Source organism: Lagenorhynchus albirostris, chromosome 9, assembly GCF_949774975.1.
Source record: "Lagenorhynchus albirostris chromosome 9, mLagAlb1.1, whole genome shotgun sequence".
Taxonomy (NCBI): domain Eukaryota; kingdom Metazoa; phylum Chordata; class Mammalia; order Artiodactyla; family Delphinidae; genus Lagenorhynchus; species Lagenorhynchus albirostris.
In genome coordinates, this window is record NC_083103.1 from 4,803,007 (window position 1) to 4,825,933 (window position 22,927).

At 56.3% G+C, this 22,927-nt stretch overlaps 2 protein-coding genes and 1 long non-coding RNA gene across 22 annotated transcripts in view; 1 reads left to right on the forward strand and 2 right to left on the reverse strand.

Annotated features, from left to right (window-relative positions):
* The window catches only part of PPP6R3 (protein phosphatase 6 regulatory subunit 3), a 126,989-nt gene extending 123,685 nt beyond the window's left edge, over positions 1-3,304 (reverse strand). For 12 of the 15 annotated variants that reach the window (XM_060158325.1, XM_060158337.1, XM_060158335.1 and 9 more), the window contains exon 1: positions 3,192-3,304. The gene's annotated coding sequence lies outside the window, so the exon portion shown is untranslated. Of the gene's footprint in view, positions 1-2,347; positions 2,422-3,191 lie in introns of all 15 variants that reach the window. The other 3 variants (XM_060158326.1, XM_060158323.1, XM_060158327.1) reach the window with 2 other exon arrangements.
* A 486-nt stretch (positions 3,305-3,790) lies between these two features.
* Positions 3,791-10,727, forward strand: LOC132525551 (uncharacterized). Its single transcript, XR_009542292.1, has 2 exons — positions 3,791-4,190; positions 10,030-10,727. It is a non-coding gene; the product is annotated as an uncharacterized LOC132525551 (long non-coding RNA).
* LRP5 (LDL receptor related protein 5) overlaps positions 10,669-22,927 on the reverse strand; it is a 108,699-nt gene continuing 96,440 nt past the window's right edge. The window contains exons 19-23 of one of the 6 annotated variants that reach the window (XM_060158315.1): positions 21,260-21,400; positions 19,311-19,547; positions 18,905-19,044; positions 12,693-12,790; positions 10,669-11,043 (exon numbers count right to left, since the gene is read on the reverse strand). In XM_060158315.1, the coding sequence (XP_060014298.1) occupies positions 10,782-11,043; positions 12,693-12,790; positions 18,905-19,044; positions 19,311-19,547; positions 21,260-21,400 (878 nt within the window). In that variant the 3' untranslated portion in view covers positions 10,669-10,781. Of the gene's footprint in view, positions 11,044-12,692; positions 12,791-18,904; positions 19,045-19,310; positions 19,548-19,638; positions 19,984-21,259; positions 21,401-22,927 lie in introns of those variants that run through there. The other 5 variants (XM_060158316.1, XM_060158317.1, XM_060158318.1 and 2 more) reach the window with 5 other exon arrangements.

Below are 22,927 nucleotides of genomic sequence, written 5' to 3' on the forward strand. Positions count from 1 at the left end.
TTTTTTTTAATTTCAGTCTCCTTTAAAGTTCAGCACCTGAAAATAACGTACGTACACCATCTTTCCCCACTAAGTAATGTCCAAGGTAGGATCTAGGTATAGGTAGAGCTCACAGATGACACAAAGAATTCCTTGACCCACAAGCAGTCCCTAAAATCTGTGGTCTAGAAGAGTGGTTCCAAAAACTAGCTGCACTTCAGTGCTACTTGAGGAGCTTTTAAAAACATATTCTCACTCTCACCACACATTTCTAGAGGTGGAGTTCATCACCCATGGTCTTAAAAAGTATCCCAAATGATTCCAATGCAGGCCAGATTAGGCCATCTATCTAGAGCAGGGTTTCTCAACCTCAGCACCACTGATATTTGGGGCTGGATAATTTTTTATTGGGGGGAGAGGGTTGCCATCTTGTGCATCATAGGATGTTTAGCAGCATCCCTGGTCTCTACCCTCTAGAAGTCATTAGTACACTGCCCAACCCCACAGATGTGACAAGCAAAAACGTCTCCAGACATTGCCAAATGTTTCTTTGGGGCAAAATCATCCTCCAGTTGAGAACCACTGATCTAGAGTAAATCAAAAACCAACCATTTGAGGTTCTCTTAAGAAAGGAGAGATAAGAAAGCTTTTTAAAGCCAAGAGGCCAGGTCTATTTTTTTCTATCCATCTCACCTAAGAAAAAGCAGCGAATCCTCGGCTCACACCAGGGCTCAGGTCTTGACTTATGAGGAGGAGCAACCACAGCCTCTTGTGCTTTTTATGAAATAAACTCAGAGCTGAGTTTTAGCTGAGCAGACGGTTAGAAGAACTTCGCTATCATTCTTAAGGGTAATAAAGCATTGTAAAATTTTAGACCAATATACACACTCAGGCTGCCTCTCAAATATCCAAAATACAAAACCCCAAGATACAAGTTTATCAAAGAAGCAAACTAAATTCCAATCCTGACCAATACTGTTTTAAGGAAGATGTCTCATCTGTAACAAGCACATTATCTTTGTACCAAATCAATGCAAAAATTTACTTTAAAGAGGCTAAGCAAACCTCACCCAGTCAAGCCTTAATTTTATCACTATTCATTTTCTGTCCAGTTATGGTCTGATTCTCAAATTCCCAAGCAGTTAATTGAAACCAGCAAGTTTTTGTTTTGCTATACTTTACACAAAAGCTAGTTTTCTAATCTAAAACAATCTTCTTCCTGTTCCTCAGTAAGTTAAACCAGCGAGATGCTCATCTGTACTTAAGACCAAGTCTATCAAAATAACACTTCCCCAAGTGCAACGAAGCAAGCCAAGGCCCAAGCAAGTAATTCCAGCGGAAAGGCAAGCATGGTTTCAAGTACCAGGCAGAAGAGCACGGGGCAAGAATCAAAAGACTGTGAGTATACGTGTGAGTGAGTGCGTGGCATTTTGTTAGATATTCTAGACTCTGATCAAACACACTGAAATGCAAAACATCCATCCAGGACAACAGCTATTTCCCAAACTATCTTCACTGAAGTGTATCTCAATACACAGCAACCTTTCAAATCTCAGTAAGAACCCAGGAGTACACTAAGAAACTCTAGAATTATTGCGGGCCAATCACACTCAACACGTAGTATCCAAAAAGTACGGTAGGAACAGAATCCGACTTGAGCTCCCGATGGCCTTTTCTTTATTTAACCATCTCTTAAACCATTCCGAGGCACCACCACTAATTACTCCAAAAAACGTTTGTAATTTAATCAATCTTCAACCACCCCTTCTCCTGGGTGGTTCTCAGGCCAAATGACTCTTAAACACACACAGCTTTCTAAAGACAGACACCAAAAGCCGGGACTTAAACACTCATGTGACTTCCTAATAGTATCTAAACATTTAAAAATCAAATTTAAATTAATAATGGCCACTAATTACTCAGCGTATTCTTCGCGCCAGGCACCGTTTCTAGCTTCTTTACACGTATTAACTCCTTTCCTCCCGACAAACTTAAGGAGGGAGACGCTGCTGCTATTCCCGTATCACAGAAGGAGCAGGGAGTTTGGGTAACCTGCCCAAGGTCACAGGGCTAGAAAGTGGTGAAGCTGAGACCTGAAACCAGGCAGTCTAACCCGAGAGCAAAGAAAGCTCCACCACTACCACCGCTTAGGAGACTTTCCAGTGGCTGGAAATCTGGAGTCTCTTTCCCACTTGCTGCCTACCTACAACGTGACCTTGAGGACATAATCGCATTCAACTCCACATTAACAAAACAGCCACATTAACATTAAGTGCTGTGAGGATGAAAGGAAACAACTCCCAAGCGCCCCTCCCAGAAAAACAAAACAGAGAGCTCTATCCGACCCACAGAGAAAATGGTGAAGTACCGAGAAAATTACACGAAGCTCCGAGGTTGAAACGTCAGGACACACAGGTACATCCAAGGACTCATTCCGTCCACCTACAACCAAGAGTCCAAGTTGTGATCAGGGCAAGTAGGACCGGGAGGAAGCCCCTCCGAGGGAACGGCGAGAGGGTTTCTTTAAGAGGGAGGTACTTGCGGCCGAAAGAAGGACCACCCCCCTAGTGCATTTGCGCCAGGGAGGCTTTCGCGACCAGGTCTGCGCTGGAGTCGCAACACCGGAGTTAGCAAATCGCTCGGAAGGAGGTTTAAACGCTCCGAGCCGGGCTCTGCGTATCCCGATGACTCTACGGCGAAGGAGCAGAAACCCACAGAACTTGTTTCCCGGAGAACCGCGTCCAACAATGGCCTTCGCGAGTCTCCGGCGAGCCGCCGCCTCAACTTGACACGCTCCGCGCTCCGGGGCCCGCGGGCAGCGGACGGCGCTCGGGGCGGGAAGGCCGGAGCGGAGCGGGGCCCGGCCGGGTTAGGGGCGCGCCCGGCCGCCGCGCCAGGCCGCGGACGTCAACGCGGGCTCAAAGTTCGCCGCCCGGCCCGCGACCCACCCAGACGCCCGGCCCGGCGGGGCCCCCGCGGCCTGCGGCGGGGGAGCAAGCGGCTGACAGGCGCGGGCGGGGACGAGCCGGGGAGCCCGGGCGCCGCGCCTCCCCGGCCGCCCAGCGGCGAATTCCGGGGGGGAGGGGAGGGGGCCGGGACGCTCCCTCCCCGAGCCGCCGAGGCCGGGCTGAGGGGCCCCGCCGCCGCCCACGCGCCGCGCACCCCGCGCACCCCGCGCCGTGGTCCGCTCCGCCGCCCCCTCCCCCCATTACCTGGAGGTGCCCGCGACTCGCCGCTAGTTGCGCTCAGGCGGGAAACGCGCTCACCGACACCATCAGCGAAGCGCCCAAAATGGCGGACGTATCAAGCAGGCCTTGAGTTCCCCCCGCCCTCCCTCCGGCCGCCTCGCGACCAATCAAGGCCCTGCCCCCGCCCCCGGCTCCACGCTCATTGGCCTCCCTCTCCCTCCCCCTGCAACCTATTGGGTCACACTGCTGCCCCGTTGCACCCACTCCGATTGGCTCGCAGACCCCGTCCGTCAAGTGCGAGGGGCGCATTCTTTTCCCATGGACTTGACGGATCCGGAACCTCTAGGACCCCGGAGTCTGGAGAAACAAATCAGAAACCGAGAGAAACCTGGCCGGGTCCCCCTACGCCGTAGCAACAGCAGGGCCTCCGCTTGACGGACGCTTCGGACCACCAATCCGATAGCCAATGCTTTTTAAAACTAAATTGAGCCAAACCAATCATGACCGTAGCTCTGGGAGCTGCAAGAGAACCAATGGGGTAGCGAGACCGGCGGGCAGGCGGGTCGGAGGGCCTGGAGGAAACGGGTGATGACGTGAGCCACAATGTGTTTCGGCGGCGGAAGTCTTTTCGAGCTGGGGAATTAGCTCAAATGGTAGAGCGCTCGCTTAGCATGTGAGAGGTAGCGGGATCGACGCCCGCATTCTCCACGGTTGAATTTTATAAAGATCGAGGGGTCGCCCGTCGGGGATGGTCACTTTGTTCTCAAAGGCGGCGACAGTACCGGGAGTTACAGGGGCAAAATGAGGGGCCAGGTGTCCCAATTTGTGCGCCCAGTTCCGTGAGGGAGGCGAAGTGCGGAAAAGCGGGGGTCTTTCTTTTGCCTCGCGGAAGGATTTACGCAGGAGCTTCTTAGAATCTAGCGGGCACTTGGTCTGTGCCCAGCCTGCGGGGGTGCGCAGGGAGCAGACGGTCCCGGCTTTGACGTCTGTGGGAGACGTCAGACTCCACCTGGGCAACACCAGGTAAGTAAAGCAGACCGCAGAGTGGTCGGGGTCTTCCTGAGCAGGTTACATTTTCACCCACGGGACAGGGAGAACAGAACCGTGGGCCTAGGTCTGGGTGGCAGGGAGAGAGACCTGAGACCCCAGGATGGGGCTTTGGAGCAGGTTGGGTTGTGGGGGGAGAGGTGACGCCCCGGGGGAAACCAACAGTCCCAATGCTCAGATGGGTGCCGGGCCTGGAGTCGTAAAGAGGACCCCGTGCAGGGAGAACGGCAGGTTTCCCTGGGGGCACTGGCTTGGTCAGAGATGACCACTCCACCTCAACGACAGGAGGCAGGCTCCCTGCGGGGCTTCCCCGGGCTGTCTCCCAGAGGCCAGGCCTGAGAAAAGTGACAGAGTTGGCCCCTGGGGGTAGCGGGATGGCAGGACCATTGGAGTTGGCCCCTGGGCTGCCTTCCCAATGCTCAGCGTCCCGCTGCACCCCTATGCACCCGCCCCAGCTGGCCCTCCACCTCCCTGACTCAGACTCTCTGAGCCCCCGTGCCAAATGGCAGGGAGAATGGAGCTCAGCTTGAACTGGGTCAACCCCAGCACCTGGGGAGCTGGGTCTCTGGTGCAAACATGCCTCTGCCCCAGCTCACCCCTTTCAGCGAGCCTGTGGCTAGAAGCAGACTCTAGAAGGAGTTCATCATCCCAACATTACATGTTAGTTAACTGAGACCCAGAAAGCATTTAGACACCCGTATTGGCCGAGTGACCTTGGCTGGGTGGTCAGTGCCCCTCTGAATCTCCAGGTCTCGTCTGTAAAGTGCTGGTGATAATACCTACCCGCCTGTGTCCATGCCCTGAAGGGCGCTGGGCCTCTAGGAAGGCAGCAACCAAGGGCAGATGTTACTTGCCTTGATTCTACTGTTCGGAAGAGGCTCAGAGCCTTGCCCAAGCCACACAGCTAGTGAAGAACACAGTCAAGATTGAAACCAGTTCAGAAGACATGCTTGGTGCAGAGGGTTAGGGAGGGGGACATACATACAGATAGTCCGGGGTGGGGCAGAGGCAGGCATACCCAGCAGAGGGAACTGCAGAAGCATGGTTGGGGGAGGCACAACTGTTGGAGGACCAGGTCGTGGAGATCACAGGTCTGGGGGGAAACAATGGGAGGGACTCAGCAGCTTTGGAGGATACACAGAGGAACTTGGGATTCATCCTCAGACAGCGAGGGCCAGGAAAAGCTTCGGAGCAACCGAAGGGCGAATTCAGGGCTGACCATACTTTAGAAAGGACTGTTTGGATTACGAGCAGCAAGGCTGTGCTATAGCAGTAGCACAGGACCAGAGGGGCAGTGCCTAGCGACTGGACCTAGGAGCAGGGGAGGGGCTGCAGGGAACCCCGGGACAGTAAAAGCACTCTATACAATGTGATGCTTTAAATAACATTAAATATGAGATGAACCCTGTGCTCTTGAGCAGGACTGAAAACTGAACTTTCTGTTTCTAGATCCATTGGACTAAACGCTTCTTGAGGTTAGTTTTTGTTTTATTCACTGCTGTACTACAGTACCTAGTACTTAGCACACAGCAGATGCTCAGTAATTCATTGTTAATTTCATTACAAATTCTTTTTAAAGACCTCCTGGTCTTTCTGACTGACCGATGCTCTGACAATGCTCTTTCGTGTGACCCTTCCCTGCAGCTGGGCCCGCCTTGTTCTTCCAATGGCTACCTTTTGTCTGGTGAGGAAGTCTTAAGCCTACCTATCTCCTGCCTTTCCTTTCCAAGTAATCCAGCACAAAGCCTTCGTCCTATTCAATCTGGTCTCTCTCTTGCCTGTCCGTGTCCCAGTTCTGGTCCTCTGGCACAAGTCAGTGTTGTTGATGACAGGGGGCGGTGCCTCAGAGGGACACCTCTGAGTGTGGCACCTGCCCTCCTGGGGAGGAGGTGGCCCAGCCACCCACTGATCCGTGCATCCCTTTACTCATTCATCATCAAAGGACTTGCCGGTATCTGCTTCAGGCTCCTCCATCCCAGACTGAGGTGGGTCACAGAGCCATGTGCACTATAATTAAAGGAAATAATGCAGGGACTTCCCTGGTGGTCCAGTGGTTAAGGCTCCACACTCCCAATGCAGGGGGCCCAGGTTCAATCCCTTGTCAGGGAACTAGATCCTGCATGCCGCAGCTGAAGATCCCACATGCCGCAAGGAAGATCCCAGGTGCCTCAACTAAGACCTGGCGCAGCCAAATAAATATTAAAAAGAAAAGAAATAACGCAGTACCTCGTCCAACATAAGTGGGCACCCAAAGTCTCCAATTATGATAAGCTCCTAGCCTAACCAGAAGGGTTGAAGTCAGGGAGAACTTCCTGGAGGAGGAGGCATCTGAGTTGAGCGTATCTCCTGAGGACCATGGGGAGCCATTGACAGGCTTTAAGGAGGAGAGTGACTTCAAAAGCTCTGCAGTGGCCTCACCATCATAAAACTTCTAGATTTCTCAAATTGCCACCTTCGTCTTTTTCTCCCTAATCCCTTTGTAATTTAATTTTTAATATTTCAATTTTCAACCCATCTAGACTTTTAAAAAAATTATATGAAAAATTTCACACATACTCAACAGTAGAGAGAAAAGTATTAGTGAGCACACGTATGCCCACCACCCAGCTACGACTCCTTAACCTTGAGGAACAGACACAGAGCTGCCAGATCTTAATTCTATCAAGTAGTGATTTTTAAAAAATACTATTTACTATTACTGTGATTTCCTAAAAGAAGGGACGTTTTACCACACACACACATGCGCTCAGATAGGAAAGACCAGCTCAGGATAAAGAAAAGGCTTTAAATTGGATGAGCTTGCCTTGAGAACAGAGACCACCATTGTCTTTCCTTCTGCTAGGTCACCAAGGCTCAGTCCTGATCTGAGGGCTGGAGTGGGGTTTCCCTGGCAGAGGACATGCTCTGGAAGGGCCAGAGCTGGTGCTGGGTGGTTGCTGGGTCAGGTTAGGATGTGTTGAGCCTGGAGAGAAGGGGCCAGTGAGGAAATCTAGGGGGATATGAAGGGTAGGCCCATTTTAACATGGAAATTTAACTCTGTTTCTTTTCCTTTTCTTCACTGCGTTAAGATTCAGTCTGGGTTGCGGGGGGAGGTGAGTATTTCCCTTCCCACCAAAGGACTGGTGATAGAAAGGGGAACCACTAGGGTTGCTAATAAGTAGGACCACCATCGAGCTTGCAGGGAAAGAAAAGAGAAGATGGCCTTTGGGTGTTCCTTGGTGGGACCCCAGCTCCATCATCAGAGGGTGTGGTCCAACAAGGGGGTCCCAGTGCTAGAAGCGCCAGCTGAGTGGCTCTGGAGAAGGAACAGGGGCCAAGTGGGATCCAAGCCCACCCAGCTTCACAACCACCCAGGCTTCTCAGGGACAGAACCTTCTGCACTGCCCACATCCTGGTTCCCCAGCGTCCTGCCTGACAGTGGACGTGCCCCAGATATGGGCACATGGATTTGGTTCAGCTGCCCAGGGCAGCTGTAGACCCAGGGGGGTCTGGACCTCAGGCAGGGAGGAGCTCCCACACCCGTCCTGGGGTTGGAGGCCGGCCGAGATGAACAAATGGATCCCCTCTGATGGGGTTGGTGGGGAGGGGGCCATCACATGAGGGAAACCCCGCAGGGCTCAGTAAGGGATGGCAGAGACTTGGGGAGCAGTGGGTGTCACCGCAGAGCTGAGAGGGTTTAAAGGGAAACTAGAAGCCCTTTTGGCCACATTGAGCAGCACCCAGTAGCCAGATGGTAATGTTTATTGGATAAAGGAAGGATTGAACAAATGAATGAAAAAAATTCTGGCTTTACTTCTTTTTCCCTGAGCCTTGGTTTCCTCCACTACAAGCTGGGGATACCATTGACTTAGCTGGGCTGTTGTGAAATTTAAATGAAATAAGCCCGTTAACTTCACCCCCATACCTGAGAGACAGATTAGACATCACCTCCTCCAGGAAGCCCTCCTTGTCTTCCCAGGATATAACACTGTGCTTTCCCCACAGCTTTGGAAACTGCCTCTGTTACTAGGTTTTGAGCACCTTTAAGGGAGGGGGTCACATCTCACTGCTCTCTGGGGCCCCGGCATGTGACTTAAGTGCAGAGCTCTGCACACAGTAGCCACTTAATAAAGGCTGATAGATTTACTTGACATACAGTAGGAGGCCAGTGGGTTGACCCTCTGGCCCCCGGCCATGCAATGGCTCTATCCGGGGCCTGCAGGAGAGGGAGGGGAGGACTTCCTCCCAGCGCACATAGGCCACCAGGGAGCAGCGGCCCAGCCACCGCTGCCCCACCCTGGGCTAGATCCCTGGCTTCCCGAGCAGACTGGATGGCTGACCGGGCAGGAGAGTTGGGGGGCGGGAGTTCTCCCCCATGATGCAGCCGCCCCCCGCTGCCCCACTGGCTGCCTGCATCAGTACTGGTGCTTTAACGAGCACCTGAGAGTGAGGGGGCCCAAGTGCTCCGAGCCCTGAGCTTCCTTCCGCAGGCAGCTCTGTGGGCAGGAGCTGCTGCCTTGGGCCCGGGGGGCCGGGTGCGCTCTAGCTCTGCTGGTCCTTAGCGCTGTGACCTTGGGCAAGTATGTCACCTCTCCCACTCACGGAGAACCTGCTACTTGCCAGGCCCCAACTGAGTAAGGCTGATCTCATGGAAGCCTTACTGTAGCCCGGGGCGGGGAGAGGGGGGGGTACCCTTCCTTGACAGACGGGCGGGGCGGCTGGATGGAGCAGATAAGAAATGAAGCTTTTCAGGCAGAGGCGGATCTGCCCCCTGCGGTCTACAAAGGGGCCTTGAGTGTAGATCCCCACCAGGGGTGGCACAGCTGGCCCCGGCTCGGCACTCAGGGCAGGCCGTCCATGCTCACTGTTACTTTGCACCGACGGCAGGCGGCCCATCCCCAGCATCTGCAGCACCGGCAAGCCCACCTGTTTCTGTCACCGCCAACGCTGACCCACAATCTCAGGGAACTCCCGGGCAATCTCCTGGGCAATCAGGAGTCAGGGGAGGCTACCCCTCAAAGGTCTGTCCCAGGACCCCAGGCCCATCCCCAGCTGTGTCCCCTGGCCCAACAGCCTGGGAGCCCTCAGGGCCACAGCCCTCCTCATCCCACCAGACTCCCCTCCCTCTGCTGTCACCTCGGCACTCCAGGCCTCAGGGCTCAAGGGTGCAATCTCAGGGTCGTGTGGGGAGGCATGTCTTCTGGCTCTTTGTGGTTTGATTCCTGAGTGCAGGGCACACCAGCACTCTGCCCGCCCTGACCTCCCGCCGACGTTCCGGTGGGGGTGGGGGTGGGGGTGGGGCAGTCAGGCCCTTCCTGGCTGCTGCATTTTCCTTCCTCTCAGCCCTGCCAGTGTGGTTCTTCCTGCCTGGCCGCAGAACAGCCCAGCCTCCTCAGGACACACCGCTGCTTCCACAGACTGGGGACCCCCAGGCGCAGGGACCAGGCCTGACCCATGTCTCCTCCAGTACCAGCCGGGTGGGCACAGGGCAGGCCTCTGTGAGGACCAGGCTCTCCACAGCCCATCTGCAGATACGGACACTGTGGGGGCCCGGAGAGCAGGAGGCCTGGGGGGCTCCCTCCCCAACCCGGGGCAAGTGTGGCCCGGCAGCGCCATCCACTGGGGTCAGCGCGGATGGCAGGGCCCCCAGCACTGTCTCTTTTTGGCCCCCAACCGCAGCTTGAACCCAGGCCCTTGGCGGGGAAAGCGCCGAGTCCCAGGCACTGGACCACCAGGGAAGTGTCCCCCCAGCACTGTTTTTTTTCAAAGATTTTTTTGATGTGGACCATTTTTTTAAAGTCTTTATTGAATCTACTACAATATGCTTCTGTTTTAGGTTTTGGTGTTTTGGCCGCGAGGCACGTGGTATCTTAGCTCCCTGAGCTAAGGGATCGAACCCGCACCCCCTGCAGAGGAAGGTGAAGTCTTAACCACTGGACCACCGGGGAAGTTCCCCCGCCCCCCCACCCCACCCCAGCACTGTCCTGACGGGCAGCAGCGGCCCTGGGCCGGCACGCACAGGTCAGACAGTAGCAAGGACCAGCCAGGAACAGCCCAAAGCCCAGGTATGTAACCTGCAGAGCCCAATGCGAAATGAAAATGCAGGGCCTCGGTCTTCAAAATTATTTAGAATTTCGGGACGGCAACAGCAGGGCATGAAATCAAACATCAGGTCGTGCACGAGTCAGGCATCCACGGAGCTGACCCGCCCGCAGGCCTCTGCCCAGAGGTCTCACCCCCTCCCTGTGGGAGCCTGATGGCAAGACGCCCATGCCCAGGACAAGTGCACGACTCCGACAGCTGTCCAGGGAGGGCCAGAGGTCAGCGTTCACTCCGTGGGGACACTCAGCTCCAACACACACGGCATGAAAGAATGGCAATGATGTTTTAAAAAATTAGGTTTATAAATATTTTCTCCATTGTACAAAGTTTTCCCCACCCTGCCCACCCCCCATCACTGTTCACATTTCTCATGTTTTTAAAATCCCAACTATATTTATTTTTTAAATCATAAAATATAATTTTTTCTTTGTTCATATTTAAAACTATTTACAGGGGCAGAGAGAGGCCAGGGTGGCCCGGCCGAGGTCAGGACGAGTCCGTGCAGGGGGATGGAGGGGGCGGGAAGAGGTGGAAATAGCTCCTCTCTGTGGCGGGCGATGGTGGGCAGCTATCCTCCGCCGACAGGTACTGGCTGTGGGGTGTGGGCGGAGGCGGGTAGGGGTCTGAGTCCGAGTTCAAATCCAGGTAGTACTTGCTGGCCTTCCAGCGGCTGGCGCTGTAGTCACTGTCACACACGTCTGTGCTGCAGGGCGTCGTAGGGGGCGCCATGCCACGGATGATGTAGGGTCTGGAGGGGATACAGCAAGGGAAAGGGGACCTGGGTTCAGACTGGCCCACATGCACGTCCACCTTTGGGCACTTGGGCCCCCTGGCTATGTGGCCTCTCTGAGCCTCAATATTGCCACCTTTAAAGTGGGCGCACTGGCACCTACCCTGCAGGCTGCCAAGCCCAGGCCCTGCCAAGGACTGCAGCCCGAGGCCAAGGTCACCTTTACGGGGAACGAGGCCTCCAGAGCCTACCTGGCTGACCTTGGGCAACTTAACCTCTCTGAGCTTCAGTTTCTCATTGACACGATGGGGAAGATGAAACAGTATCCATTTCAAAGGAGCTTGTGAGGATTAAAATGAGATTCTGCCTGGAACGCGCTAGAAACAGCATCTGACACCAGAAAGTGGTCAACGACCGTTTCCCCTTCTACCATTACTGTAAATACTGGAGACCAGCTGGCCTCCCATCTTGATCCCAGAGATGCCTCCCGACCGTCCCCCGTGACATCACCCTTTGGCCCGAGTCCAAGGTGGGGATCGTGGTGTGTTTAAGAGCCACAGTGGGGCTCACAGTGGGCGGGAAGGTGGGGCCAGCACCCGAGGGGCGCCTACACTGAGGAAGGTGCAGCAGCAGGATGTGCCTCGTGGAGCCCTGGGAGCAAGAAGGGACGCCCACAGACAGTGGGGAGGGCAGAGGTCTTGGAGGGGGACCAAAACCAGGGCAGAAGGAGCAAAGCATGCAGTAGACTGGAGGCTGAGGGGCCTGGCCTGGCTGGTGTGGAGGTGACAGCTCTGGGGACACACGGTGACACTGAGGCACTGGGGAGCCCACGCAGGTTCTTGAACAGGGCAGTGACCCAGTAAACGGCTGGGCCTCCCCGGACTCTGCACGGCTGCCCGGCTGCCCGGCTCCCCGGCCAGGCCCCGGAGTTCCCCAAACGGCCACCAGGTGGCAGGCGGTGCCGCGCTCGGAGGGTCTTCCGCTCCGGGAGAACCAAGGGCCTCCGCCACCCCCAAGCCCTGCTCTCTACACAGGGGGCGAGCCTGGCGGGGCCGACCCTCCACCTGCCCCATCAGGTAGCTCGCCCGGGGGTGGGGGCGGGGTCCCAGCGCACCTGGTGGGCGGGCCCTGTCGGCTGAGACCACCGGGTGAAGGTCAGCAGGTTCACCTCGCCCACCCTGGCTCCGACCCGCCCCTGGCCACAGGCCAGCAAACCCGGATCCCGTATCTCCTCGACGCTCTCCAGCTGGCCGCTCCCCACCAAGGAGGGGGTCGTGCGACCCCTAAAGGGACAGCTGGGAGTGCGGGGTCGGAGCTGAGCAGGCCCGGGGCCCAAGCAGGCCCTCGCAGTGGGTAAGGGGGAAGGATCGCCCCATCAAGGGCCAGCCGAGGTACCAAGGGCTGGCGCCCCACCGGGGTCCCAGCGCTGGATTCAGGCACGGAGCGCAGAGCCCTCCGGGGGACGGGGCCGGCTGCGGTGGAGACCCCTGGGGGCGTCATTCAAGGCCACGTGTGGCCCGGCTTACGAAACACCCCCAGGGCTGCCAACCGTGGGCTCAGGATGGTTTCTGAACTCAGCACGCCTACCGGCGCCCCGACCCCTCCGCGCTTTCTCCCGCAGGAAATGGGGACCAGGCCCGGTACCGCGGGGCGCGGGTGCTCCGTACCTGTACGGCCTGGCGGTGGCGGGAATGCTGGAAGGGTAGAACACGTCCACGTTGTACAAGGAGGGGTCCGTGGCGGGGGACGGCGGCGGGTTCAGGATCTGAGGGGAGCCAAGCAAGGTCACACGGGCCCCGGAGCCGGCGGTCCCCACCGCCCACCGGCCACCCCCAACCAGCTGCCCTCCTCCCAGGGCCCCTCCTGGTCTGGGGAGGGGAAGGGGCAGCTGTGGCCCGAGGGTGGGCACGAGCAGGGGGACAGCCCGGCCCGCTGATCAGTGGTGACCCCAGGCCCGGGAGCTCGGCTGCGCACTCAGGACCCCGACACAAGCCCCCTCTGCACCGTGCCACCAGCAGGGAAGGGTCCCTGCAGGCCCGGGCGTGTCCCCACGCCACTGAGTGCCTCCCGAGGTTCCTCAGGGGCTTTTCTGTCAACTCCCCTCTTTGGTCTTTTACTCCCCCATCTCCTCCCACGTGGTGCAAAGTCTAATCTCTATAATTCATTCCTCACTCCTAACATTCAGGGGACCCACATCCCAGCCTGAACCCTGACAAGGCACACGCACCACCACACGGAAGGAGGGGCCACAGCCCTGCTGCCCGCCCTCCCCACCCTCTCAGCAAATGAGGAAGGGGTGCCCCATTCTCAAGGGACTATATTGGCCCCGAACTGTGATAGTAAGTACACAGCTCTTCCCCATGAATGCGCCCTCAAGAGCCAGGCGGCACATGACCAGCCCCACAAGAGGGGCAGAGGGACCTGGGGGCCAGACACCCGCGGGGTCTGCACCTTCCCCAGCAACCATCGCTGCCTGCGCCCCCCGCCCCTCCTCTGAGCTGTTCCTGCCAGGGGCACAGCCAGACCTGGGAGTCTGAGTGCCCTGAGGGACTGAGTTCCCCCAGGTCCCTGGGGCGATGGAAAGGGCACGGCCTTCCCTCGCCAACACCCCCCCCCTGCTTCGGCAGATGTGGGTTGAGACCTGTTTTATCACCTCCCAGCTGCTCCCTGGTGAGGGACTTCACCTCTTGAGGCCTCAGGACCCTCATTCCTAAAATGGGGCTAAGGAGACCCGCTTCCCAAGGCTGTCCTGACACTAGGTGAGTCACCTGCAGGACGTGCCCAGACCCCTGCCCTACCCGTCAGGAACTGGCACGGACCCCTCTCCTTATTCTGTGGGGGAGGGCCCTCTTCAGCCCAGATAGCCAGCCTGCGGCTTCCTCGGGGTGTGACCCCAAAGCTAGGAAGGCACGCCTGGGGGAAGAGGGTGGTGTTCAGAGAGAGAGCAGAAACCAGGCAGGGAAGCCCAGCAGAAAGGGCCTCCCCAGCGGCTCCCACACCCCAGGCCCTTGCACTCCTATTTCCGCATCTGCCCATGAACCTGACTGGACCTGGCTTCTCTTCACTGCTGCCTCCAAGGAGAACTCTGGGATCCTGCCCAAGTCCCCTCCCCTGCTGCTGTCGGTGCTACTTCCCGCAGGGTGCTGGGGAGGTGAAGGTCAAGGAAGAAGTCTCCCCAATACTACAATGGGCATATTTCTAGCAAGTTCTGCTGGTGCAGCACCTCGGCGACGTCTCGGTCACCTGGTGCGTGGGGGCTAGGGGCTCTTCCCCGCTCAGATCATCTGCTTTTCCTGCGTTCTAAAGAGTTCTCTTTACCTCTCACTGGCCAATTCCCTGCAATTCTAACCCCTGATAATAATTCTGTATATTTGAACTTTCTCTCTTCAAATCACCATGTGACTTCCGTCTCCTGATTGGACCTCGACTAATATAAAGGCCAATTTTTTTGTTTTTTTCCTTTTGGCTGCACTGCTTGGCATGCGGGATCTTAGTTCCCCATCCAGGGATTGAACCTGTGCCCCCTGCAGTGGGAGCTCGGATTCTTAACCACTGCACCACCAGGGAATTCCCTAAAGGCCGCCTGGTAGCCATCAGCACAGAAATAAAGTCGGATGCCTCCAGCCTCACTCAGTACACCTAATTACATTCCAGGAGAATCAAAGTTAAATTTGATTCCAGGAGAATCAAAATTAAATACAAACACAAGGGACTTTCCTGGTGGCGCAGTGGTTAAGAATCTGCCTGCCAATGCAGGGGACACAGGTTCGAGCCCTGGTCTGGGAAGATCCCACATGCCACGGAGCAACTAAGCCCGTGAGCCACAACTACTGAGCCTGTGCTCTAGAACCCGCGAGCCACAACTACGGAGCCCACGTGCCACAGCGACTGAGCCCGCGTACCTAGAGCCCGTGCTCCGCAAAGAGAAGCCACCGCAATGAGAAGCCTGCGCACCGCGATGAAGAGCAGCCCCCGCCCACTGCAACTAGAGAAAGCCTGTGTGCAGCAGTGAAGACCCGACGCAGCCAAAAGTTAGAAAAAAAAAAAAAAAATACAAACACGAAACCTTGAGAACCTTAAGAAAGAGAGCATGGAAAGAAACATTTTTACAAGAAGGGAAAGCCTTTCTGGGTATGACCAAAAACCCCCCAAACTCCCATAAAAGATGAATAATTTCATTGTATAAATGGCAAAACACAACATAAATCAAATCAAAAGACAGAAAGCTAGGAAAAATATTTTCAACCCTTATCCCAGGCTAACTTTCTTTTTTTTTTTAACTTTCTTAATATATCTCTATATAAAGAGCCCTTACAAATAAATTTTAAAAATACCAACAACCCAATAGAAAAAGGACATAAACGCACCCATCTGAGATAATAAAACTACAAAGGTTATTAAACATACAAAAAGATCTTTGACATCATACGTAATAAGAGAAATATAAATTTAAATTACACCACTATACCATTTTTACCCTAAACCGGACCTGACGAGAGTGTGTTTGAGAGGGACGGTCGTGCCGGTGTGGCCCTCTGCTAGCGGGAAGATGGACTGTCCCCTTGTGAGGGACCCTTGGCAAGAAAGGTCAAGATGACCGATGCTCAGCCTTAGCTGCAGGGCATCTTCCTGCTGGCCCCTACCCAGGAGGGGAAATGAGGAAACCGCAGGAGTTCCGGGCATCACTGTTAGGGTAATGAGATTCTGGGAATGACTGGACACCCACTGGTGTGGGCCCAGCCGCACCCCAAAAAAGGGCACTCTCCAGTCACCAAGAGGGGGACAGCTCTGCCCGAGAAGCAAAACAAACTTCAGGGTGCAGGAGAGGCAGGGTAGGGGAGTGGTCAGCTTGGACAGAACGGCCCCAGGGAGGAGGGGGGCGGGTAATCACCACTCAGTTCCTTGGCCTCATCTGCCAAATAGGAGGCTGATAGCGCCCCCTTCTGGAGTTGGGGTGACAACAGCACACGAAGAGTGTATTCCTCAGAAGTGCTGGGTAAAGGCCAGCTTTCACTGATCCTTGGTAGCAAAAAGCAAGGCTCAGAGAGGAGCTGTCATTACCTTCAGATGCTATCATGCAGGTTTTAAAAAGTACATATGAAACTGCTCTGTATGAGACTAAAATGGTGGATACGTGTCATTACACGTCTGTCCAAACCCACAGAATACTACACCACCAAGAGCGAACTCAAGATGTAAACCATGGACTCTGGGTGATGGTGACGTGTAGATTCATGTACTGTAACGAGTACCCCACTCTGGTGGGGGATGTTGATAAAGGGGGAGGAAGGGGGATTTGGGAAACCTCCCTACCCTCCTCCCAATTTTGCTGTGAACCTAGAATTGCTAGATAGATAGACACATAGATACATAGATACACAGATAGATAGATATAGATAGGTATAGATAGATAAAAGTTGTCTTAAAATAAAAGTGCATATATAAAACTGGTGAACTGTGAAAAAAGTCAAAGTGTATCATATCAATGCCCTGATTATGCTACTGTACTATTGCTATAGACTGACTGTTTGTGTCCCCACAAATTCATATGTTGGAACCTAATTCCCAACATGATGGTATTAGGAGGTGGGGCTTTGGGGATGTGATTAAGTCACGAGGGTGGAGCCCTCATAAATGGAATCAGTGCCCTTAAAGAAGCGACCCCAGAGAGCCCCCTCACCCCTTCCACCATATACAGATAAGACGGCCACTACAGGGAGTTCCCTGGTGGCCTAGTGGTTAGGATTCCAGGCTTTCACTGCCATGGCCCCGGGTTCAATCCCTGGTCAGGGGACTGAGATGCTGCAAGCCTCGCAGTGAGAAAGAAAGAAAAGAAAGAAGGAAGGAAAGAAAAGGAAGTGGGGAAGACAACTACTATGAACCAGGGACCGGGCCCAAACCTGCCAGAACCTTGAGCTTGAGTTTCCCAGCCTCCAGAACTGTGAGAAATAAATGTGTGTAGTTTAAGCTGCCCAGTCTATGGTATTTTTGTTAGAGCAGCATGAATGGGCTGAGACAACCATAGTTATGTAAGATGTTACCACTGGGGAAAATTGGTGAAAGGGAGTTAGGATCTCTCTGTATTATTTCTTACAACTGCATATACAGCTACAGTTATCTCCAAAAAAAAAAAATTACTCTCTTTGTTGGGAAAATAAAGTTCATACTCTTGTATATTCGCTTATGTACAGACTTCCTCTGGGAGGACACACGATAAACTCACCACAGGATGTGCCTCCGGGGGAGGGGTGAGCTCCTGAGCAGGGCTGGGCCCTCCTTTCACTGTGCCCTTTGAATTCTGTACCACGAACATATATTACTGATTCAAACTAATGTAGTTAATTTTTAAATAGCTGGCTCCGTCAGGGTTTCTTTCTGGGCTGATGAAACGTTCTACGTTTAACAATGGTGATGACTGCACAACTCTGTGACTATACTAGAAACCACCGACCTGTACACTGTAAGTGCGTGGGTGGATCGGAGAGTATGTAAATTATATCTCAATAAAGCCGCTGAAAAAGATTGCTGGTGGTCAGTGTCATCTCTTGCTGTCACATAAGATCTCCCCAGCTCCCAGCAGGGGCTGTGGATGGAGAAGCCAGTTTCCCGAGCATCCTGCTGCCTGCATGGGGGGGTCGGGCTGTCCTGGGGTAAGCTCAGTCTTACACGGGTCCCTGGTGCTTTCAGCTGGTTACATGGGACATCTGAAAGCCAGGTGACAGTAGCAGCAGGAAGGACAAGAGGTATGGTGGGGAGGAGTGTGAAGCTCCAGGCTCCTTGTTCCCTCTGCCCCGAAACACAGTCGGGCCCTGGAGCTGCCGGATTTGGTTCTGGTCCTGCCAAGCCGAGATAATGACCCCCGCTGCCCCCTACTCCTTGGTCCTGCCAGCTCAGGTGTGATAAGGAGGGGCAACACCCCGGATACGGGGGACACCCAGAAGGGCAGGAAGGCCCAGCCCTGGTGGGTGGGGCTCCCTGGCGACCCCCCAGAGAAAGCTCAAGGGGCTGTCTTCACGTCAGAAGAGCATGCCGTCACAAGAAGTCAGGTTTTGGAGAATTATAAAGCACAGAACCATATCAAGTCAGAACCTGATACGTAACACCAGGTTCACATCCGTGCATCACGCTTGCCCCAGTTACCCCGGGGCCACGCTTTGGAAATGGGGGTCTTTTCCAGCCTCGAGGAGAGGGTCCCGCTCGGGATCCTGGTGGGGGGCTGGGATACTGGGGGCTTTGGCCCTTCACCCTCTGTAGAGTCATTTCGTTCTAGGGTGTGGCTCGGCCTAGGGCCAGCCCGTCACCCCACTCAGGCTGCCGGAAGCTCCAGGGAGCATTTCAGCCACGACAGTCACCCCAGGAGTGCCTGTCCTTAGAAAACCATCCGGCTATTTTCTGGGAACCAGCAAGGCTGTGGGCGGGAAAATAGAGTGTTTCTGGCGGGGACGCTGAGGGGAAGCTCGCGTCCATCCAGACAGGCCCTGCCGATGGGGCAGGCCCGAGGAACCAGACGGCCACCCAGACAGGGAAACGCCCAACGGCAACCCCGGGAGGTGGGATTGTGGGTGAGACTCCCACTTTTTAGAATCTTATGTGGCTTCCAGGTTGCCCACAATGAACAGGAAGCACTCTTTTCTGAACAGAAAATGATGCTGAAGAGAAAAACTACAGGTCAGGACGGGGAGAAAGGTGAACGCACCCACCATTCTAAGCGGTGGAACAGCAAGTAATTCTCGAAATCCTGAGGTCACAGGACGTGCCTGCCCCTGGTGGGCGGGGGGACCCTGAGGGGCCAGGCGTCCTCCTGCCCCTACTCACCGGCGGGTACACCTGGTGGGCGGGGGGACCCTGAGGGGCCAGGCGTCCTCCTGCCCCTACTCACCGGCGGGTACAGCGTGGCCTTAGTGCTGGAGGAGCTGCTGGACGAGGCCCCGGTTACGTGGTTCCGGTCGTAGAGGGGCACCCCGGCTCGGCCCCCCATCAGGCTCACGGAGCTCATCACGGACTTGCTGCACGAAATGCCTGCGGGGAGGGGGTGGGGGAACGAGGCCAGTTAGGGGCAGGGGCGCCCCACGCACACGGCGCACTCTCCCCAGCCCCGCTGCCCGGGAGAGCCAGGTTCAGGTGCGGAAGCCCTATGAGAGATGTGTCCCCGCCCAGGCGTCCCCGGGGGACGACTCAGGACACACCCCACGAGAACGTCTCAGGTCAAGTCCAAAGAGCATTCCTGATCCACTCGCCCCATATCCCGCCCTGTCTGCCTCCGCACCGCCGCCCAGGGTCCTCACCTGTGAAGGGACCGTGCTGGGAGCCGCCCGGGGCGATGAAATTGAGGGGCACGTGGGGGGCCCCACTGGCGTACTCGGGCGGGAAGGGCCCGTTGGCCCCGGCGTGGCGCTGACACACCACGCGCTGGCACACAAAGCAGACCCCGCCCATGATGAAGAGCGAGAGGATGATGCCGACAACCGGCCCGATGGCGCTGCTGTGGGCCGGGCCGTCGTCCGAGGGCAGCTTGGTGATTTCTGCCAGAGCACGGGCAGGGAGCGACAGCGGACGTTAACCCAAAGGCAGCGGGCCTCCTGCGGGGCAGGCGCTGTGTGCCCTGGCGGGCGGCTCCCGCCCCGGCCCAGCACCCGCCGATGGAGCCGCAGCACCTTCTCCCCCTCCTCGGCCTGACTCAGCTCTGCCACGGCCCCCGGCCCCTCAGCAGCGACTCCTCCGAAGCAGCCTCCTATTCATGCCCCTGACCCGGAGCTTCTCGGCTGGAAGCAGGCGCTGGGTCCTCCCACGTCCACGTCCCTAGTCCAGCTGAGCCCGAGCCCCAGGCGGCAGGAGGGGGCGGGGCGGGGAGACGGGACCACGCGGAGGGGCGGGGCTGACCCAAGCACCCAGGGCCGGGGGGCCTCCACCTGAGCCCCTCACGCCTGCCTGCCACAGAGGCCGGGAATCCTGAAGGCCCTAGGCAGGGAAAGCGTGAGAAGTGGAATGTGAAGGGCCTGGCCTCAGGGGCCCAGTCAAACCCAAAGAGCCAGGAGCCAGCTCAGGGCTGCAAAGGTTCACCCCAGGGCTCCAGGGCAGGGGCACTCCTGGGGCTCGCCCCACGATCAAAGCCACCTGCGGCATGGAGGGCACGTCTGGGCTCCGGACTCAACTCTGACAAAAGGACATTCACTTTCCCATCAGGGTGGCACGTTTCCGAGAGCAATCGACAACGTCCCCTCCGGCCAAAGCCCAAAGGAAAGGGAGGAGAGCTGCTGGTTCCCGCGACGAGGAGGCCTGACTATGGATAAACATCACCCCCAGCGGCTGGGGCCACGATCACATGGGAGCCTGAAGACAGACGCCGTCACACCGGACACCCGCCCAGCAGAGGCGCGGGGCTCAGACCCCTCGGGGCTCCCACTGCTACCCTCTGGCCCCCAGACCACGCTCCTGAGATGGTAGCTGAGGGGCCTGACCCGGGTTATGTGAAGGCACAAGAGCGCTCAGTGAGTCCCTTGGGGACGCCTCCTTCTTCCCCATTCACAAGACGCCTCTATCCTGCAGGCAGTGCTCTCAGCCCCGGTCCCTCTGCAGTGAACGAAGTGGCCATATCCCCAGACACACAGACACATTCCCACTTCCTGTCTGGGAATCCAGCTCCCTTCCTGTCTGAACCAGACAGCCTTTCAAGAGCCAACGCCTCCAGGAAGCCTTCTCTGACTGCCCTGGTTTCACATTCTCTAGCCCCTACATCCCTGGCCGTACAAGCTACATCACTCAAGGGGCATGCAGCGTGTGTGTGTGTGTGTTTGTGTGTGTGTGTGCGCGCGTGTGTGTGTGCGTGTACGTGTGTGCATGGGCACACACCACTCCTCCTCAGCCAGACAGCAGGCTGCCAGGGAATGGACTCACCCACTACTCTGTCAGGGTGATCTTGTTGACAGATGCTGCTGAGTGAGGGCTCTGGGCAGAAGCATGCCGCCTTACACTCAGGTCTGGCCTGGCACATCTATGCCTTCTCTGTGCCTCTGTCCCAGCTGAAATGCCCCTCGGCTCACAGTTTCCCCCTCCCCCTCCTCACAGCCGCCTCCACCTCCAGGAAGGCTTCCCTGACTCCCTACCGAGGCCAAATACTCCTGACCTCCCAGCCTCCTCAGTCCCCGCCACTTCCTCCCTCTAGACCCGACGGTCCTGGGACAGAACCCCAGCATAGGGCGACCCTCCAACCCCGCCCTCGGGGAAGCCAGCTCACCACACATGAGCTCGTCGGAGCCGTCGACGCAATCAGGAAAGGAATCGCACTGCTGCTTGATAAGGACGCACTGGCCGCTGGCGCACCGGAACTGGTTGGGCAGGCAGACGGCTGCAAGGAGGGGCCTTGCGTTCAGAGAGGCTGGAGGGCATGATGCAGCCAGGAGCACTAAGCAGATGACCTCCACCGGGGCTCCCTGCCCCACCCCCCCCAGACCCAACAACAGAGGTCTGGGCTCCAAATACAGAGCAGACAAACGGACACTTTCTAGGACCAGGTCGGGGCGTGGTCACAGCAAAGCCAGTCTTCACCCACCCCTCGAGGACCCCAGTTCCGAGGCCCACGCAATGCTGGGGGCGGTCTGGCAGGGAAGAGACCTCAACGACCCAGGGAGGTATTCATTCATCAGGTTCCTACCATGGGTCAGGCCCGCAAAGCACCAGGACTACCACGGCCCCTGTGCCCAGGCCCTCCCAGGTTACCAGGAAGGGGACAGCCGCTGGCTCCACAAGGAACTGGGCTCCTAGGGTGGGAGGGGCAGGGGACAGGGGATGCACCAGCAGAGCTCTGAGGGTCAGGAAGGGGGAGCACAGCGCAACCGGAAAGGCAGAGGCGGGCCACGCAAGGAGGACGAGGAAGGCTGGGTGCTGACTGCTGCCTCCCTGCTGACCTGGAAAGGGCTATGGCCCCATGAGGAAGGCATCACCCGCCCCCAGTACTTGCCGTCTAAGCTCCCCACCGCCCTGCCCCAGGTGCCCACTCTGGAAACCAGAGACAAGGAACCCTGTCCTTGCAATAAGTGGGCAGGTCTGCTGGTAACCTAGCAGGAGAGGAGGCTTCTGAAACAGAGGGCAGAGCCCAGAGCCTCCACTAGGGCCTGCTGTCCTCCTGATGCTTCCTTTCTCCAGGAGAAACAGTCACAGCGGGAGGAGGGAGGGGACAGTCCCTAATCAGGGCTCTTGCCACCTGCTGAGATCTTGGACACAAGACTGTGCTGGGGCCAAGGATGTAAGGCAGGGCTCAGCAAACTTTTCTGTATAGAGCCAGATAGGTCTCTTTTGTAACTACTCAACTCTGCTGTTTCCGTGCAGGACCAGTCAGAGACAATATGTAAATGAATGAGCCTGACTGTGTCCCAGTAAAACTGCGTTTACCAAAATAGGTGGTGATCTGGATTTGGCCCTCAGGCCGCAGCGTGCTCATCCCTGGTCTACAGTCTCCATCGAATTCAAAGGAGCTGTGAGCTGGGAAGACTTAACAACTGCGGCTTTCTAGAAACATCTGGGGAAATGACCCCCAGGCCTTCACCTTCCACAGAATGGCTGCTCACCATGAATGGGGACAGTGGACAGATAATATCTGAGTTATCCAAGAAGAGGACCGGTGGCTGTGGGGTGGCAGCTAGAATGACCCATTAACAGCTCAGTGGCAGTCATGGGGCCGTGGTGCTGACCGTGTGTGGCAGGAACCAACGGAGCAGGTCATTTTATGTAAGAAAACCTCAGAGGGAGCACAGAGATTTGTTTCACTGTCACGGTCTAAAAGGAAGATACTGCCAGCCAGCATGGACCCAGGTTGACTAAGCAAATCTCTTTGTAACTCCTGGTTCAAGGGGATACTAGAAACCACCCAGATGTAAGTGTTATCCCACAGACGGCTTGGTGGAGG